The sequence below is a fragment of the Liolophura sinensis genome, chromosome 2 (genome assembly GCF_032854445.1).
Source record: "Liolophura sinensis isolate JHLJ2023 chromosome 2, CUHK_Ljap_v2, whole genome shotgun sequence".
Classification (NCBI taxonomy): Eukaryota; Metazoa; Mollusca; class Polyplacophora; order Chitonida; family Chitonidae; genus Liolophura; species Liolophura sinensis.
The window spans coordinates 2,918,336-2,938,009 of NC_088296.1; the positions used below are offsets into that span (position 1 = coordinate 2,918,336).

Sequence of the window (19,674 nt, forward strand, 5' to 3'; positions counted from 1 at the left end):
ACAGTAACCGTCCTGATGTGCTAGGTTGTCTCAGTGACCGTCCTGATGTGCTAGGTTGTCTCAGTGACCGTCCTGATGTGCTAGATTGTCTCAGTGACCGTCCTGATGTGCAAGGTTGTCTCAGTGACAGTCCTGATGTGCTAGATTGTCTCAGTGACCGTCCCGATGTGCTAGGATGTCTCAGTGACCGTCCTGATGTGCTAGGTTGTCTCAGTGACCGTCCTGATGTGCTAGGTTGTCTCAGTGATCGTCCCGATGTGCTAGGTTGTCTCAGTTTCTGTCCTGATGTGCTAGATTGTCTCAGTGATCTTCCTAATGTGCTAGGTTGACTCAGTGACCGTCCTGATGTGCTAGATTGTCTCAGTGATCGTCCCGATGTGCTAGATTGTCTCAGTGATCGTCCCGATGTGCTAGGTTGTCTCAGTGACCGTCCTGATGTGCTAGGTTGTCTCAGTGATCGTCCTGATATGCTAGGTTGTCACAGTGTCCGTCCGGATGTGCTGGTTTGTCTCAGTGTCCGTCCCGATGTGCTAGGTTGTCTCAGTGACGTACCGATGTGCTAGATTGTCTCAGTGATCGTCCCGATGTGCTAGGTTGTCTCAGTGTCCGTCCCGATGTGCTAGTTTGTCTCAGTGTCCGTCCCGATGTGCTAGTTTGTCTCAGTGATCGTCCCGATGTGCTAGTTTGTCTCAGTGTCCGTCCTGATGTGCTAGGTTGTCTCAGTGTCCGTCCCGATGTGCTAGTTTGTCTCAGTGACCGTCCTGATGTACTAGGTTGTCTCAGTGACCGTCCTGATGTGCTAGTCTGTCTCAGTGATCGTCCTGATATGCTAGGTTGTCTCAGTGTCCGTCCGGATGTGCTGGTTTGTCTCAGTGTCCGTCCCGATGTGCTAGGTTGTCTCAGTGACGTACCGATGTGCTAGATTGTCTCAGTGTCCGTCCCGATGTGCTAGTTTGTCTCAGTGATCGTCCTGATGTGCGAGTTTGTCTCAGTGATCGTCCCGATGTGCTAGTTTGTCTCAGTGACCGTCCCGATGTGCTAGGTTGTCTCAGTGATCGTCCTGATGTGCTAGTTTGTCTCAGTGACCGTCCCGATGTGCTAGGTTGTCTCAGTGGCCGCCCTGATGTGCTAGATTGTCTAAGCGATGAAATATTTCTTTTCTTTATCTGATTTTTGTTTTACGACGTACTGAAAATATTTGACTTATACAACGGTGGGGTCGGCATTATGGTAGGATAAAGCTGGCTGTTTTTCTTAGAAGCTTGCTAGTGGTTTGTTGTTCTGATTTGGTGCGGCTACTCTGATATGTTGGTGCATGGTGGTAGTTTATTTTTACATACATTGCTCTGTGCATCATTGATATGACTTTGAGTTTATGCATCTATATGAAACCAGATTCTGGGTTAGATACAACGCTTTCAGCTACACTCGTGACAACACGCATGGCGTCCTTTTGGATATTCTCTATAAAAATTTATACATAGTTTCTAAGCATTTTCTATACATCCGATATTTAAGAACTCTGTACATGTTTAGCTTTTATTGGCAGACACCACAAGCTTGTCTATGCCCGCAGCACGAGGACAACACCATTCGTGCGCGATTTGCTCCGATCTCGTGCCGCGGGTCGCATGCTACGGATTAGGTGCTAAGGATTAGGTGTTGTGGATTATGCTTTTTATGTTTTGCGTGTTGGTAATGTATGACATGTCAGCGGTAAAGCTTGAGGCGGTTGCTATCGCGTAGGCTAAAAAATATCCGCACAAAAACTGAACTGAGATTATTTATTGAGCTATCACATGTATCTTGATTTTAAGCAGGGAATATTGAAATGTTTAAACCTAAATAATTAATATGAATTGCGTGTTGAGATGGCATGCTCGACACCGTGGATGTTACAGACCGGAATCTTTTTTAACACCGTTGAAAACTGTTGACTCTTTCTATTTTTAGGTAGTTAATTAATTTCTTTATTTGATTGGTTTGTAATACCTTACCCAAACCCAGAGCCCGGTTTCTTCCGACCATATTGGTGGATGCCGTCGTATAAGTAAAAGGCCAATAAAATAAAGAAATAAACCGTATTTATACTCAAAAGTTATTCTTTTATATCACGGCTAGCATGTTTATCGCTCCGGTAAGCCAGACTTCTGGAAATAAACCACGGCACTGCGCGCCAGGTACGTGTGATATCCTAACCTATAGCTACACTGGCGAGGAGGAGTGTGTGTAAGCGTTTTTTGGACACGGCATTAAATAATGACTTGGGACTCGCAGGCTCAGCTGTTCATGGCGCTTGTGTGCTGCGATCATCAAGACATCGACCAATGAGATTGCATGTTCGAAAACAGCTTTTGATGTTTCACCCGCGGCTTGAGGTCGAGCGGTTTGTCAGATATGTGGCTGAGAGCGAACGTTTTCTCCGGGTACTCCGGTTTTCCCCGGGTACTCCGGTTATCCCCCCGGGCACTCCGGTTTCCCCCGGGCACTCCGGTTTCCCCTGGGTACTCCGGTTTCCCCCGGGTACTCCGGTTTCGCCTGGGCACTCCGGTTTCCCACGAGTACTCAGGTTCCCTACAACTATAAAGCTGACCGAGTACAAAAGTCATGAGTACCGCATTTTACACCAATTACGTTGTTTCTAGCGAGAATAGCCGGGGCACCACCCATGTTTATGAAACATGATTTTGTCATTAGGCTTTGTTTTGTACTAGTTGAACACCAGTTTTCATATTCTGACACTTCGTTCGGAAGAAAATTCTCAACGTGAAGTGAACGCGGACATTCCATGGCAAACAGTACGAAAGACCAAAAATCAAAACCAGCGTGAAAAGCCGGCTCCGTTGATTTCTGCTCACGGAATTTTAATTTAGCTGATGTAGTAAATAAGAATTCCATAAAGATATGTGTGCTAATGGCTAAAGCAAATTTTGTCGGCGTTCAGACAAAGAAAAACCCTTGAGGATTCACGACCAGCCCCATTGATGGAGTCGGGCGTCATGGAAACAGAGCGTGGATGAATGAACCCCGGGGAAAGACACCCGCTATTGTCTATCACTAATACCTTGTCTGGCGCCGATCTCCGCGCGGACGTATATCTATCAGGAGGAATCGTACCTTTGTCAGTTCTGATCAGTTCTTCAAAGAATATCCCACAGTTGTAGGCTTAACGATGGGCGTGAAAAATAATCTTCTGACTTCAGCGGATAACGATATCTGCCAAGGGACGCAACCCCCGAAGTCGTATATTCCATGTGTTGTCAACAAGGGGATTTGAAATCCGGCATCGGTGTCACACGATTTTCACTTATCTTCCTCCGGCCGTCACGTTGTATGGTATATCGAGGGTAACGATACAGTTTCATTTGATTTATAAATCTCGCGAGACTATAGAAGTTTAGTCACTTCCATACATAGATTAAGGCCTGGGGTTATCAGATATCGGGGCCATCAGCTTTTTACACGGGGGACAAGATTTAGGATAGAGTATCGCTACCAAAAGTTTGGAACCTGTCTGTGGATTTGGCTTAACGTATCCAGGACACATGTACCGTATTATTTACGTCTCCTCTTGGGTCCACTTGCGCTACGCCCTCTTAAGCTACGATCTAGTTGTCCGCAATTGCGAGGTAATGTCTTAAGTGCCCGGCTCGTATTTATCAAGTCGACTTCAGTCGTAAACGGCAAGTGATTTAAAAGCCAAAACTCAGGACAGAAATCAAATTGTGGTTGGTACATTGTTCTACAGGAAAAAATCAGTGTATAAATTTTAAACATTCTGGAGCAAAAATTGTTATTGTAGTGTGTTTAAATTTTGAACTTCTGACGTATGATAAGTATGGCGCGTGGTTATCGTACTGGTTACTACTCCATTTTTCTGTAAAATCACTTGCCATGACTGTGGGTTACAGCCATACTCAAATTCGTTTTCACTTACACGATTGTTGTCAGACTTATTGATGGAAGAAACTGGATTATCAAAGGAAAACCACCAGCCTTTGGCAAGTCACTGACAAACTTCCCACGGGTGACACACAGATACACACACAATATTGGTGCAGGACAATTGGCCTTCCTCGAACGATAGACGAAACCCGGGATCAAACCTGGATCATACCAAAGATTATAAAAAATGGTAATTCCTGCTGCCTCGTTTGGTGCTCAGCACTGAAGGGATGGAGAACGAAAGCAGGGCTGGTTGGCTCGGTGTCTGTATAATGTCACTGGATGGAGTGTTGTGTCTGGTGTAATGATATGATACTTGTGGCAGCAGCACTTTGGCGGCATGCACTCGCCTTGCCACAAGAAAACACAATATATGTATGTACATACATTTCATGATTCCTCGTTGTCATACGACGGAAAAAATGTTACGTACAACATCTGGTATGGCATGTATGCCAGCTTGTTGGATTAGGCCTAGCTTGCCATTTGAAAGTTTGGTTTTTGCACAGCATCTGATAAGCCTTTCTGAAATACACGCGTACAAGGGAAGGTACATTTGCATATGGTCAAAACCATCGTTGATGCATTTACTACGAATGTACATGGGAAAGAGAATATTTAATTCAAGTCATTTAATACCAGATGAATTTGGCAAAAAAAATGATAACGTTTTAGACTATATGAATCTGAGAGGACGTTCTCCTCCAAAACTTTGATAATTTTGTTGGCGGCAAAGTGTCAAGTGTCCACGCGTGTCTCATGCGATGCCCTATGTGGGAAGCACGACTTTGATTTTAAGTCGTTTGACAGCGTCTCTGGAGATGGTATAATTAAGTTACATAAAAAGCTTTCATGGTTCTAACATTTTCCATCATCACACAGCTTAAAATGTTGTCAATGTTGCATTATATCCTATTATAAGAGCTTTAATGTCTTACTTCGAACAATTTCTCAGTCATAGGACGACGAGGAGTCATTAAGTGTTGCCCTCAGTTAGATACCATGCCCAAGACAACAGACATGACACTTCACCCTGTCACATTACACTGACACCGAGCCAGCAAGTCCCGTTTTAACTTGTCAGTGCTGAGCGCAAAGCGTTACACCGTGTAATTATTCATTTTTATTAGCTATAGCGCTATTGAGGATTAGGTAGGGACGTCTGATTAAACATCTCATGAACCATTCGCAGCTATAATAATATACACCTCTTAGCTCTTATCCCGGGGGCCATGATCCCCTCCCCATATATTAGGTTTAATGAGCCCACTGAGGGCATTTGGTTACATATCTGGTTGGTGATTTACGCCCTACTCAGGAATATTTCGATAACAGTGATGCGGTCATCATTACAGTGGGTGGCTGAGGACATTTATAGAGGCGCAGTATTGCAATAATGATAGCATTGAACCTTATCTTGTGCCACATTCAAACAACCTCTCCTAACTCTGCGATCAAGATCAATAAAATGATCAATGCAAAAAGATCAGTCAATCTTTCTGCCAACCATTTCCCAGATGGAAGACGTGTATTGTCATTGTTTTCCCCCTTGCATGCGTTGATCGCTAACCCTAACTATCAATGTGCTGGCCGAACCCTTGAACTTTTTAAGGCCGCGAAGTTTGAGAAATCGTAACTGTAAATGAATGTTTTGCTTAACGACAAAGAAAATACGAAAATGAAGTTTATTCGATGTGAAAAGCCATGAATTACCCTCCAGAAAAGTAGATCTATTTGTAGATTTTTATATAAAGATTTTGCCATCTGTGTAAAATGCCTTTAAAACATAGTATCCTATCAGTCCATATGTTTTTGTGAATAATAATTTGTTCCAATGTTCCATACATGGCATTTTTGGCATTTTTAATGCGAAGTGGCAAATACATGCAAAAAAAGTGGCGCTGGTCACAGTACGATCAGACAAGGCCAGTGTTGTAAATGCATTTTATCGATATGAAAAAAATCTGCAAAAAATAATAATAAATCTGGACCTAATTTCCTACACAGTGTTTAAAAGTCATTCATCCAGCATTTATAGTGCTTTTCTTTATTATTGGGGGAAGCTGGGACTCTGCTTTTGCCCCAGGGTAGATTTCATTACCAAATATTTGTCTAGAGTGGAGGACTGACAAGTAGTTACCCGACCCCTCGAGCCCACCCTCCCCCTCCACCACACACACCATCACCGTGGGCCAAGAGGTTAAAATGTGCGCCTCTGGCCGATTTATAACTGCCAAATAACTTGACATTTCCTCCCGGTTTTCAGTCACCTTTACCTAAGCCTCACAAAGTACACAGCAGAGACGAGTTAATGCCCCTCAGGAAAAGCAGAGTTTTTAAGCCTTTTATCAGTTTTTGGACAACCATCTGTCGTTCAGCTCGAATATTTGTGCATCCAAAGTATATTTTGTACCAAACAATAAAATGTAATAAAAGACTTACAACTTGGAGAGTAAAACCAGAGCGAAGACAAGAGTGTGATAGCCGGCAAATGATCACACTTCACTGATGAAATGCAGCCTCTAGTCAGTTTACCTCAGTCACGGTTTTATTCTAATTGTTCATGTATGTGCTTGAAAAGTAGCAAATTATAAACCCCCTGGCACTATGGCTTAAGTAGAATTTTAAAAAACATAAAGGGATGTTACTGAAATTTATTAGACGTCACAGGTTTACTCGTAATGCTGTGTTGTTAATACAGGTAACATACAGTAATATTAAAACAAAGCAAAGGGACCACACATACGACCAGGTACTTTCTTAGGACAACCCTTAAGCGTAGTCATCATTTAAACATTATTCAGCTCAGATCTCGACATCGTCTCTAATTATATCAGGTCTTTTCTCAAGTTAATTCGTAACGGATGCCTCTGAGGAACGTCGTGCCGTAAAGGCAGACACTTTACCAACACCAAACATGTTATCTGGCGTACATCTTTTATATGTTTGTGGCTGAACCAGTTTTAAATTTTGTAATTTATCTGTTTGGTTCTATTGTTGGTTGACGCAATGCTTAAGACCGTCACGCTGACATGACCTTTGTCAGTTACCACGTGTGACGTACAGATATGCATGCTGCATTGCGGGAGATAAACTACCACGTGTGACGTACAGACATGCGCGCTGCACTGGGGGAGGCATGTTACCACATGTGACGTACAGATATGCACGCTGCACTCGGGGAGGCAAGTTACTACGTGTGACGTACAGATATGCACGCTGAACGGGGGGAGGCAATTTACCATTTGTGAGGTACAGATATGCACGCTGCACGGGGGAGGCACGTGGTCTTCAAACGACGTTAGACAGTGCAAATTTCCAAGCGAGCGTTGTCGACGGCTTCTTGAGAGTAAGGCGAACAGTAAGAGCAGGGGAATCTACAGATTCCTGGTCCGTAGACAGGTTTGAACTCATACACTCTTGTGTCCTGCCAGCTTAAAGGCAAGCACCTTAACCCCTCAGACGAGCACCGTACTCGTGCGATTTAGTATTCTATTTTACTGGCTAGTCTATTTCTTACGATATGTGGATATCGACTAAAATCGCTTGCTTGCCCTCTGTAAGTTGTCTCACTGAAGAAGTACGAAAAAAAAGAGCAGTGGAAATCCGTCCTGCAACAAGGAGGCACATTATACGCATTCTAAGGATTCCTTCGCCATCATCTGACAGAAAAATTCTCAAGTACGACGTAAAACCCTAAGCACTCATTTATTCACAACATGTAATCTCCGCTTTGCTAATACAGTAGCCTTTATTACGTGACCTTTGATGGGCAGGTCAAGGTCGCGTGGCTAAAGTGATTGTCAGTAGCTTGGACATATGACAGTTGTTTTAATCCCACCCTCGGGCAGGAATTTTGTGGGATTTTGACTCCGTCACCGCTGTTATCGGCAGTACTAAGGGATCCACAGCGCCGACACCACTCTTATCGGCAATAATAAGGGATCTACATCGCCGACAGTGCCGTTCACGTGGTCTTGGATGAAGTTCACGTAATGATATGACGACCACTTTGTTGTTCTCACTGCGATGGAATTAGCGAAATAATCTTGATAACGCCAAATAAATAAATAAATCTATGGCCTTTGGCCCACAACTTATTTACTTTTAGTTTGTATACATGTGCGTAAGAATACAATATCGTAAGGAGATTTGAATTCCTCATACAAGTACATGTATATGTTGAGGAAGACCTCGTTGATTATTCTTCTAACAGCTTATAGGGTATTCAAACTCCACGTGTAAACAGTACGGCTTTTCAAACTCCACGTGTAAACAGTACGGCTTTTCAAACTCCACGTGTAAACAGTACGGCTTTTCAAACTACAGGTATAAACAGTACGGCTATTCAAACTACAGGTAAACAGCGGCAGTGCGGGTATTCAAACTCCATGTGACCGGCCCGGATAGCACAGTTGATGGAGCGTCCGCTTCGGGACCGGTAGATCCAGGGTCAATCCTTGATCGAGTCACACCTAAGACTTTAAAAGAGAAGTTGAAACTTCCTCGCTTGGCGTTCAGCATGAAGGGGATAGTGCAACGACTGGTTGACCCGTATCAGTATAATGGCTCGGGCGGGGCGGCTTACTTGCCTTCGGTAAGTCGTCTCAGTGAAGCAGCACTAAATAAAAGAGCGGTGGAAATCCGTCCTGCTACAAGGAGGCACATTACACGTACATGCACCCTAATGATTCCTTCGTCGTCATATGACTGAAAAATTGTTGAGTACGACGTTAAACCCCAAGCACTCACTCACTCACTCAAACTCCATGTACGTACAGTACGGGTATTCAAACTACAGGTATATACAGTACTAAATAAAAGAGCGGTGGAAATCCATCAAGCACTCACTTACTCACTCATTCCAGTGGGACACTGCTATAAATATGGCGGCATTGTCAATGATCTTCTACAAAGAAAGATTCCTATGAAGTATGATTGAAATAACTTGCAAAACCGACTATAAATGTAAACGCCAAACAAACCATGGGTACTGTATATGACGGCGTTGTTTTTATGATTTATTAACATCGAGATGATCATATTTTACTTCCTCTTTATTTTACTTTAGACATTTTTGCTTTTAGAAACATTTCTATCCATGATTAAGAAATGCATTGTTTCCCTTGTGACTCCGGCCGTAAGTGGAAAGGTCTTGCAGCAACTTGCGGATGGTCGTGGGTTTCACCCGGGCGCTGGTCGATTTCCTCCTCTCATACTGGTCGCCGTCCTACAAGTGAAATATTCTTGAGTACGGCGTAAAACACCAATCAAATAAATAAATAAATATATTTGTGACCGCTCTCGCTGATGATGGCTCTCTTTTTATTTGGTCTCCTTCCAGGATACCTTCCACTACCGGAAGTTCAGATGTGGGGATGGTGGATAAAACAGATCCTAACGCCAATCATTGCCGTGGTTGGAATTGTGGGTAATTCCATGTCTTTCATCGTTATGAAGTCCAAGGCTCTCCGCAACAAGTCTTACAGCCATTATCTGTGCTCCCTAGCCGTGTTTGACAGCCTGACGCTGATTGGACGTGAGATCCTCATGGCGGACGAGCTCAGGCAGCACATGGGGATGCCTAGTCTGTTCCATGGATTCCCGGACAACGCGTGCAAAGCGTACAAGTTCTGTGAGCACCTGTGTTACCTCATGTCCTCGTGGTTGATCGTTGCCATGGCATTCGAACGAATTGTCGCCGTCTTTTTTCCGTTCAAGAAAACTTCGTTCTGTAACCAGAAAGTGGGCGTGACGCTGATCGTCTCCATGGTGATCGTGTTGTCCTGCACGCAGCTGTTCAGGCCGATGATGGTGGTGAACAGCGATGGTTTGTGTCGAGCCAGAGACGACTTCAATCTGATTTACATCCAGCTGCATACGTTCTTATATCAGATCACTTTAATTTTCACGTTGCCCACTTTACTTGTGCTCCTCTGCAATGGACTGATTCTCTACAAAATTCACGAGATTCGCAAAGCCACGCGAGACTACAGCGCCACGGCAACAACAACAACAACCACGTCGACGCGCCTGACCCACGGCTCAGGACCGCAGCACAAGACAACGTTCATGCTGCTGGTGATTTCCTTCACGCACGTGGTCTTGATTCTCCCGCTGATCGCTCTCACACTCACTATTCTTGTGGTCACGAAGAGAGGCGGGATGGACGGAGCGAGATTCCTGTACGCCATGAAACCTTACGGTGACGTCCTCGAGGTCATATCGGAACTCAACTACGGTGTGAACTTCTTCATTTACGTCATATCCGGGAAATCCTTTCGCCGGGAACTGCGGAAGCTCTTTGCCAGTGAACGACGTCACGTATTCAGCAGTATCCGAACCAGAGACACAAACAGTCGCTAGTGAAATGGTTGTAAGTCGATCGCCATGAAGCATCGTCAAAAAAAAAATACAATCGACCAGAAAACATGCCTTCCCCTGTGATTTTATTGGGTAAGGCGCTGTAAATTATTCAGTAGTACCTGGGAGTGTTTATAAGTTACACGGATGCGAGGGTTACACGGAACGTTCTTTAAAGGAATGACCGGTTACTTGGGGCTATTTCATTTTGCAACGAGTGTACAATTTGAAGCAACCATCTGAAAGCAGCTGAGTTTTTTCCTTAGGCTGTGTCCCTTTTTCTGAGTTCAAAGCACTCGAGATTTTTGGCCATTATTCTAAACCATAGACTGTAGGGCAACTAAGAAATGGGGTATTAGGAATTGCGAACACCACAGCAGACTGTGTCGAATGCCTGGATAGATTTACTAGATGGAGAGATAGGGCTGACGCTTACGGCTTCATCCCATGCTCATATTAATCAAAGTTTTCTGAAGTGATCTGACACATGATGAAAAGCAAGGGGATTTATTTATTTATTGGACTGGCTTTTTTACGCTAAATGTATATCACAGCATTTTGATGGCGCTCTCGCTGTTTGTGTGGTGGGGGTGACGGGTAGTTGATGGGGTTTGGTGACAATAAAAGTTGCACGACGTTCTTGCGGTCGTTTGCACAGCCTCATTTTTGCTGAAGACCTCAACCAATCTGACGTGCAAGTCCGTAAGTCACACGTGGAAAAGTTCGCCAGAAACGTGACGGAGTTTGGTGGTTTATCCCGGCATTCCGGTTTCTTCCATCCATAAAACTAACTGTCATCTCATTAGTGAGAAATTCCTGGGCATAGCAAATGCAACAATCAGTCAGTTTTAGGGCCGTTGTCAAGTTGATGTGTTGATAACACGACTCGGTGTAAACCACCGCCCTTCAACACGTACCTGACAAACTTGCTGACGTCAGGCAACAGCGGAACATTGGAATGCTGGATTCGAACAGTCGACCGAGATGTGAGCACTTGTTACATTCACCTATTATCTATGACAATGTACGAAACTTTCATCAATGTACCAGATAAGCGTTAGCACGGACATACCTCACTGACATGTCGATGCAAAATGATGTCGATTTTGGAGTAACTTATTCTTTCTGTCAGTGGTCATTTAATACTTGTCTCGGAAAAATCATTTAATTGGAGTGGGGTTTACAACTGATTGACGTTTGGTGATTACTTAGACTTACAAGTGCTTGTCACGTATTAAAAAAAAAAATTGCATGATTTTTGTATATGTATATATGGAGAAATGCTGACGGCACGGATATATCATGGATGACGAAAAGTAATCGTTTTCAAAGATGAAAATATATTGACGTTGTTTTGCTAAATTTGGAAAGAGTAGCGTGTTTTGATTTTTCAACAAATATGCTTTGGCTGTTATCCCGAATGGCGCTTAGTAATGTATCAGGAATGCTATCACAGATGTGATGCCCGTTTACACAGTTTCTGATATAATATACACAGTTATCAGAGTAGACGAAGCGCCATCAACGGCACCATAAATTGCAACACAATATCCAGTGATATCTGGGAATCAGAACAAAGTCCTTGAGCAGATGACAACTCCGGATTATTTCATGACAAATGTAGGCACCAGATTTAAGTGATATTTGTGATTGCGATAGCTCACCGTGGGTATTACGCACCAGACCCGTGGGGCTTTGTGAATACGCCTTAAAGTTTTCGTTCCCAAGCGGTGCTAACAAGATTTTGCGGATCCTCAGCCTCAGGTGACCGAGATGTCTTTTTACGGAATCGTAGACCAAGGTTCGTCAATTCTTTTTTTTTGTATTCTGAGACCCATGGTTAAATTTGAAATCAAGAAACGCCGCTTATGTAGATTACGGAGATTTACTACGTTCAACGCAGCAACGGATACACCTGATTTCTATACTATCGTTCTCTCGCCTTCTTTAGAGCGTCAAATGTCATGTAACTCTTGTGGAGCTGTTTATTAATTTATCTGATTGGTGTTTGGCACCATGGTCAAAAAGTATCACTTTTTATGACGGCTGTCAGGGTGGAGGGTGGAGGAAATCGGAGTTTACCACCGACTTTTTCAGATATCGAACTATTCTTCATGACATTATGCCACTGTTAATTTCCCATAAACGATGTTACCGTTTATAGGTGTAAGTTAGTCTCAGCCATCTAATAGCCACTGAGCAGCCATGGTCTCAGCCTTGGTCTCAGCCTTGTCCAAACCGTGACAAAGCTACCATAATTTGTTTTGGAAAATGTGGACCTTCCTATGCCATCTGCTGGGATGAGTACCTCACAACTCCAAGGAGAAGACATACACCTGGAGTGAGTGAGTGCTTGGGGTTTAACATCGTACTTAACAATTTTTCAGTCATATGGCAACGAATTAATCCTTAGAGTGCATGCAATGTGCTTCCTTATTTGCAGGACGGACTTCCACCGCTCTCTTATCTAGTGCTGCAGTCGCTTAGACGTCTTACCGAAGGCAAGTAAGGCGCCTCGATCCAGCCATTATACTGATATGGGTCAACCAGTCGTTGTACGGTCCCCTTCACTCTGAACGCCAAGCGAGGAAGTTACAACTTCCTCTTTTAAGGTCTTAGGTGTGACTCGACCCAGGATTGACCCTGGATCTACCGCTCCCGAGGCTCTACCAACTGTGATATTGGGGACGGTGGAGCCTCGTGACTATCTGACACATTGCACCCTCTTAACAAAGACTGGAAACTCTCATCGATAAAACTGTCACCTACCCAAAGTTTAAACAATTTTCATTATTTTCATACCAAGGATTCCCTCTAAAACTCTAAAAATTCTTTATACCCTAAAATACACACAATTACATTGTGAACCGCTGTGTGTTTTTGGCACGTCACAACAATTTCTGTAAAACATATTCGGGGCCCGTTTCACAAAGCGCATTTAGCGCTAAGTTCACATAACCACCATATCAACATTACTGGCACTTGGTAGCTATGAAAGATATATGCTCGCAACGTTGAGAACACTTTGTCAAAGGGCACCCATATTCACAAAGTGTAAAGGCTACGCTTACAGTATTTTTTAAATTATTTATTTGATTGGTGTTTTACGCGGTACTCAAGAATATTTCACTTATAGAGGAAGCGAACATGAGCTGGATTTGAACTCACAGCGACCACACTGGTGAGAGGCTTCTGGATCAATACGCTGCACTATCGCCCTAAACAACTGAGCCACGGAGGCCCCTATATCATTTAGTGTTTAACATGATTACGCCCCTATACACTGAACATTTTTAAGCAAAGCTGTCAGTTTACGATGTCTTGTAGAAGCTGACTGTAGACCAATGGTTAAGGTAAACTACCTTCCAAGCTCTGATTCAAATCGTTCCTTGGTCATAGAATTGGTCATGTGGGACCAATCGCCCCTTGGTCATGTGGATTCGTCCCGGCAGCAATGGAAGCAGAGGTTCTTGAAAATTTCCCGTCTGATAAAGGGATTCACCTATTTTTTGTATTTATTGATTCATGTATGTGCCTGATGTTTTACGCTGGAGAGAATATTTCAATAGTACGAAAGCAGATGGTGGGATGAAACCAGGCAGAGCCAGAGACCGAAGAGAAAACAAGCATCAGCTGGACTTGAACCCACAGCAGCCGCATCGGTAACAGGCTCTGGAGTCATTGTTCCGGGCTGGCACGCTAACTATTAGGCCATGGATCATCACGGAGTGACATCAGTGTGACAGTTTCCGCGTGATAGTTTCGGAGAGTTCACAGATCTATTTATGACAGCTAAACGTGAACGGCTGTGATAAGGTCTGAACCCCACAGCTTAACATGACTGGTCGTCGCAGAGTTTGTATGTGACAGCTTAACGTGACTGGTCGTGATAAGTTCTATATGTGACATCTAAACGTGACCGCTTGTGACAAAGTCTGTACCTCACAGCTTAACATGACCGGTCGTGGCAGAGTTTGTATGTGACAGCTTAACAACATTATAAAGTCCTAAATAACTCTTAACATGGCGTGTACATTTGTTACCGTTAGATAGCACTTATGTATCAATGGACCCGTCGCTGGCTCAGTCAGCCAATGTGTCACTCTCGGTGCAGTCGATATTTGCCTCACCAACGACGATGCGGGGTCGAATCCAACACTCGGTAATTTGGTTTCGGATATATGTCAGGAGACAGTTATCTGCCGAAAGGCGTTGGTTTTCCAAAGGCACTCCGGTTTGCTCCACTTAAACTGCTGCTCACAGAGTTTTTGTTCAATCCCAGTCCAAGACATCTGAACATGCCTGTCTATGCAACCAGCCCTAGCGCTATACTGTTTACTCTACGATGTAAAAGGAGGCCAAAATGGATTATTCTTTTTTTCATATTTACTCTATTCTCCGCATCCATGTCACTCATCTATTTTGTTTCCCTTTTACTGTGTTGCTTGTACGTTTAATTTTCTCTTGTATTATGAGCACACACCTTAAGCAAACTTTTCGTCAACTCTCCTTTCTCACAGCTCCTGGCGTTGTCATGGCATCGATTCATAACACTGTCAACTTATTCATTGTAAGAACTTACTAAACCATAAGGAATTTAATCCAATGCACATGCGTGCTGTGCCGCCAGAAACTCTAGCTCCTCAACACGTACACAGGTTTTGCATGTGGAAACCTTAATAGCACGCACCAATATGAATCACAACCGACCCATGGTGCATTGTCTACTATTTATGCCGTACTGAACGCATGCGCTTACGTTTTACGCACTATAAGATGGGCTTGGTTAAACTGTATAGCATGGTCAGTTTATTTAGTGAGTGAATGCTTGGGGTTTAACGTGGTACCAATCATATGACAACGACGGAATCCTTAGAGTGTATGTAATGTGCCTCCTTGTTGCAGGACGGATTTCCACCGCTCTTTTGTCAATCGCCGCTTCACTGAGACGACTTACCGAATACAAGCAAGCTGCTCTGCCCGAGGCATAAACTGATACGGGTCAACCAGTCGATGCACTATGCGTTACATACTAAACGACAAGCCAAAGTCTTATGTGTGACTCGTCTCAGGATTGACCCTGGATCTACCACTCCCGAAGCGGGCGCTCTACCAACTGTGCTATACTGGCCGGTTCAATCTATTGATCCATTAGCATTGTTTCCATCACATACAGAATAAGTCGACCAGGTCAAGCTTGCCCTAGAGCCTTGTCCTAGAAACCCTTTTTTATTTTTTTGTTTGTTTCTTTGTTTGTTTCTTTGTTTGTTTATTTATTTATTTATTTGTTTATTTATTTATTTATTTATTTATTTATTTATTTATTTATTTATTTATTTATTTATTTATTTATTTTATTTTATTTTTTATTTATTTTTTTTTTTTTTTTTTTTTTTTATTTTTTTTTTTTTATTGTTGGGGTCAAGTATAAAGGTGTAATAATCCGGAGTGGTCGAAGCATGCCGCAATACTGAACTTAGAAATATAATAAAAGACTTAGAACATAGAGAGTAAAATCAGATCAGCGACGACAGTGTTATAGACGTACAGCATAGAGAGTAAAACCAGAGCAGTGACAACACTGTGGTAAACGTACAGCATATAGAGTAAGACCAGTTCAGCGACGACAGTGTGATAGACGTACAGCATAGAGAGAAAGACCAGATCAGCGACGACAGTGTGCTAAACGTACAGCATAGAGAGTAAAACCAGATCAGCATCGACAGTGTGATAGACGTACAATATAGAGAGTAAAACCAGATCAGCGACGACAGTGTGTTAGTTGGCAAATGGCCACTTGTAAAACCCAATCTCTTGTCAGTTTATATCACTTGGGATTTTATTCTAACTGTTCATATAAATGTTTAAATGGCAGCAAATTAAGCACAGCTAGGTAACAAAAAAGCCAATGTTGTAATAGCAGTTTATTAGACGTCACTGGTCTAGAATTATTAAAAGTGCTTTCAATCACATTAAAACAATTCACACGGGCCAGACCTCGAAGATGGTTAGTCCACCAGCAGAATCCTGGTTTATGCAAGAATACTGTATAAAAAAATTAATGACAGTCAGTTTATTATGTTTGCAGCATTTCTTGTCCACTAGCCAAATCTTCCGCTTGCCATGTGTTATACACGCAATTGATACGCTGTGAGGTTTACAGAGTTTAAGTAACTCCCCCTGGCTCCATTTTAACCACAGGAGGTGGCGAGTTTGATTCCAGATGAGGCTGGTTAGGCGGCTTTAAGTAAGGAAGTTTAAGCCAGGCACGAGGGGTGGAAGTTTCCCGCTAGTCGACAGCAACACTCCCCTTACGGTGTATATTTAAATGTTATGTCTTTTGACAGTATGCCCTTAGATTGTATATCTTTAGCAGGTATATCTTTAACAGGTATATCGATATGTATTTAGACGGTATGTCTATAGAGAGTATGTCTTTTCTAGTATGTATTTAGTTAATATGTCTTTAGGCGGTATGTCTTTAGATGGTATGGCTTTAGACCATATGTCTGTAGGAGGTATGTCTTTAGAAGGAATGTCTTTAGGAGGAATGTCTTTCGATGAAATGGCTTTAGATGGTATGTCTTTAGATGGAATGAGTTTAGACCGTATGTCTTTAGGAGGAATCTCTTTCGCTGGAATGCCTTAGATAGTATGCCTTTAGATGCAATGGCTTTAGACAGTATGTCTTAGGAGGTATGTCTTTAGGAGGTATGTCTTTAGATGAAATGGCTTTAGACCGTATGTCTTTAAGAGGTATGTCTTTAGGAGGTAGGTCTTAAGAAGGTATCTCTTTAGAGGGTATGTCTTTACATAGAATGGCTTTAGACCGTATGTCTTTAGAAGGTATGTTTTTAGAGGGTATGTCTTCAGATAGAATGGCTTTAGACCGTATGTCTTTAGATAGAATGGCTTTAGACCGTATGTCTTTAGAGGGTATGTCTTTAGAGGTTATGTCTTTAGGAGGTATGCCTTTAGAAGGTATGTCTTTAGAAGGTATGTCTTTAGAGGGTATGTCTTTAAAAGGTACGTCTTTAGAAGATATGTCTTTAGAGGGTATACATTTTGGAGGTATGTCTTTAGAGGGTATGTCTTTACATAGAATGGCTTTAGACCGTATGTCTTTAGGAGGTATGTTTTTAGAGGGTATGTCTTTAGATAGAATGGCTTTAGACCGTATGTCTTTAGGGGGTATGTCTTTAGAAGGTATGTCTTTAGATGGAATGGCTTTAGATGAATGGCTTTAGAAAGTATGTCTTAAGGAGGTATGTCTTTAGAAGGTATGTTTTTAGATGGTATACCATTAGTCGGTATGTGTTGGGGAAAGTTTTACCCCTATTGCAATGTCCTGCTCATAACATGGCTGACATACTACCAATGTAGCCTGGATCGTGACTCTTATAAAGGTGATTCTTATAAAGGTGACCGCTATCGTATTAGCAAACATTTCTGAATCAACAATAAGCTCAGGCAAAACCAATTATCGATTGGTTGAATGACTGACTGACTGACTGGTTGACTGGTTGACTGGTTGACTGGCTGACTGACTGACTGACTGACTGACTGACTGACTGAAACATGTCAGAGCATCGTCAAAATATATTTATTTGTTGATTTGTGTCTTAGGCCGTACTCAAGGATATTTTACTTATATTTTGGTGGGATTAAACCGGACAGAGCACAGGGGAAAAACGCGACCACCCGCTGGCTGATGGAAGACCTTCACATGTACTACCGAAGAGGAAGCCAGCATGAGCTGAACTTGAACTCACAGCTGTCACATTGATGTAAATCTCCTGCATAAGTCATTGTACTAAGCCAACAGGCTAACTGAGGCCATGTAGTGCTTTATTCATTCTGTCATTTAGATTGGTGGGCAAACCCACCAGTTACATACTTATCATTTATTACCAGGGAAGAATGGTAAATCCAGCTTGGACCCGAGTCGCCATTGCGCGGGAAAACGTATCCCAATGGCACCTGGTTAATTTCCATCGGAAACAAATTAAAGGCACATACAAGCTGACAAACCTAACCACCGATTTATAAATAAAATATTCTTGAGGATGGCATCAAACAGCAATCAATTAAAAAAACTGAAAAAATAATCCATACCACACGAATACAGGATCAAAAGATAACTTGCACAATGGCCTTGCCTGACATATTTCTGTCCCCCCGGGAGTCCATAGTAATCGTCGTGGAGGCCACACAAAGCCGTTCCATGTCATATCCGGCAACCAGTGCTTTGATGCGGAATCCCACAGATTAGAAATGGAAATAATGGAACTATCTCTCAAATCCTTCTTGTATTTGGGGGGGAATAGCGAAAAGCCCATCAAACTTCCAGAAATGTGACCCAATCGCCATGTTTTACACATTATATCAAATGCATTTGTTGCCATGTTCACTGAATGTTGGGCCAGTAACGTAATGGTGGCCTAAATAACAGGAACAGGTGATACTAATTCGTATTTCCACGAATCACTCCCTTCATAATCAATATAGCATATGCGCTGTTTATGGTCAGTTTGTGAAAAAAGATATTTTACAGCTACCCTACATACTCAACAAACTCGATAAGTAACGTATAAAAACTGGATGAAATTTGAATTTACGTTTAAAAACCGTTTTGAAGATTAAAATCTGTAGGTCAAGTAAAACTGATCATGTAGGGGCTTTTTTGTTTTCATAGCATCAGTAGTTCAAGAAATAGTTATTCATAAGTAACCCACCGGTTTTAAAATGGTGTTTGTATATATTACAGTTAGACCTCATTTCTGGTATATTTTATATACATATCTGTCCAACCTGTCAAAATAATAGAACAGCCCTATGATATATTAGATCATGCACTGCATACGCTAAAAAAATCAATGTGTTATTTTTAACAGAAAACCTGTTGTCGGAGTAATGCCCGAATGTATTCTGTTATCATAACATAATATTCTGTCATATTCAACAAAATATCCTGTTAGTCTAATACAATCTTTCTGTTGAATAAATAGAATATAAGTTTTATATTTAACACAGTAATCTGCTCCAATAACAAAATACATTTTAGCATCACTAAGACAAATTTATTTATTTATTTGATTGGTGTTTTATGCCGTACTAAAGAATATTTCATTTATACGACGGCGACCAGCATTATGGTGCGAGGAAACCGGGCACAGCCCGGGGGAAACACACGACCATCCACAGGTTGCTGCAAGACCTTCCCACTAACGACCGGAGAGGAAGCCAGCATGAACTGGTCTTGAGCTCACAGCGATCGCATTGGTGAGAGGCTACTAGGTCATTACACTGCATTAGTGCTACCTAACTGAGCCAAGGAGGCCCCCACTCAGACAAAAGACTATCTGT

At 42.5% G+C, this 19,674-nt stretch overlaps 1 protein-coding gene across 1 annotated transcript; it reads left to right on the forward strand.

The window, feature by feature from the left end:
• The first annotated feature begins 9,258 nt into the window (after positions 1-9,258).
• Positions 9,259-10,311, forward strand: LOC135463002 (G-protein coupled receptor daf-37-like). The gene has a single exon (XM_064740323.1). It carries the CDS (start codon positions 9,259-9,261, stop codon positions 10,309-10,311), a length of 1,053 nt encoding a protein of 350 aa, XP_064596393.1.
• The last annotated feature ends 9,363 nt before the right edge of the window (positions 10,312-19,674 follow it).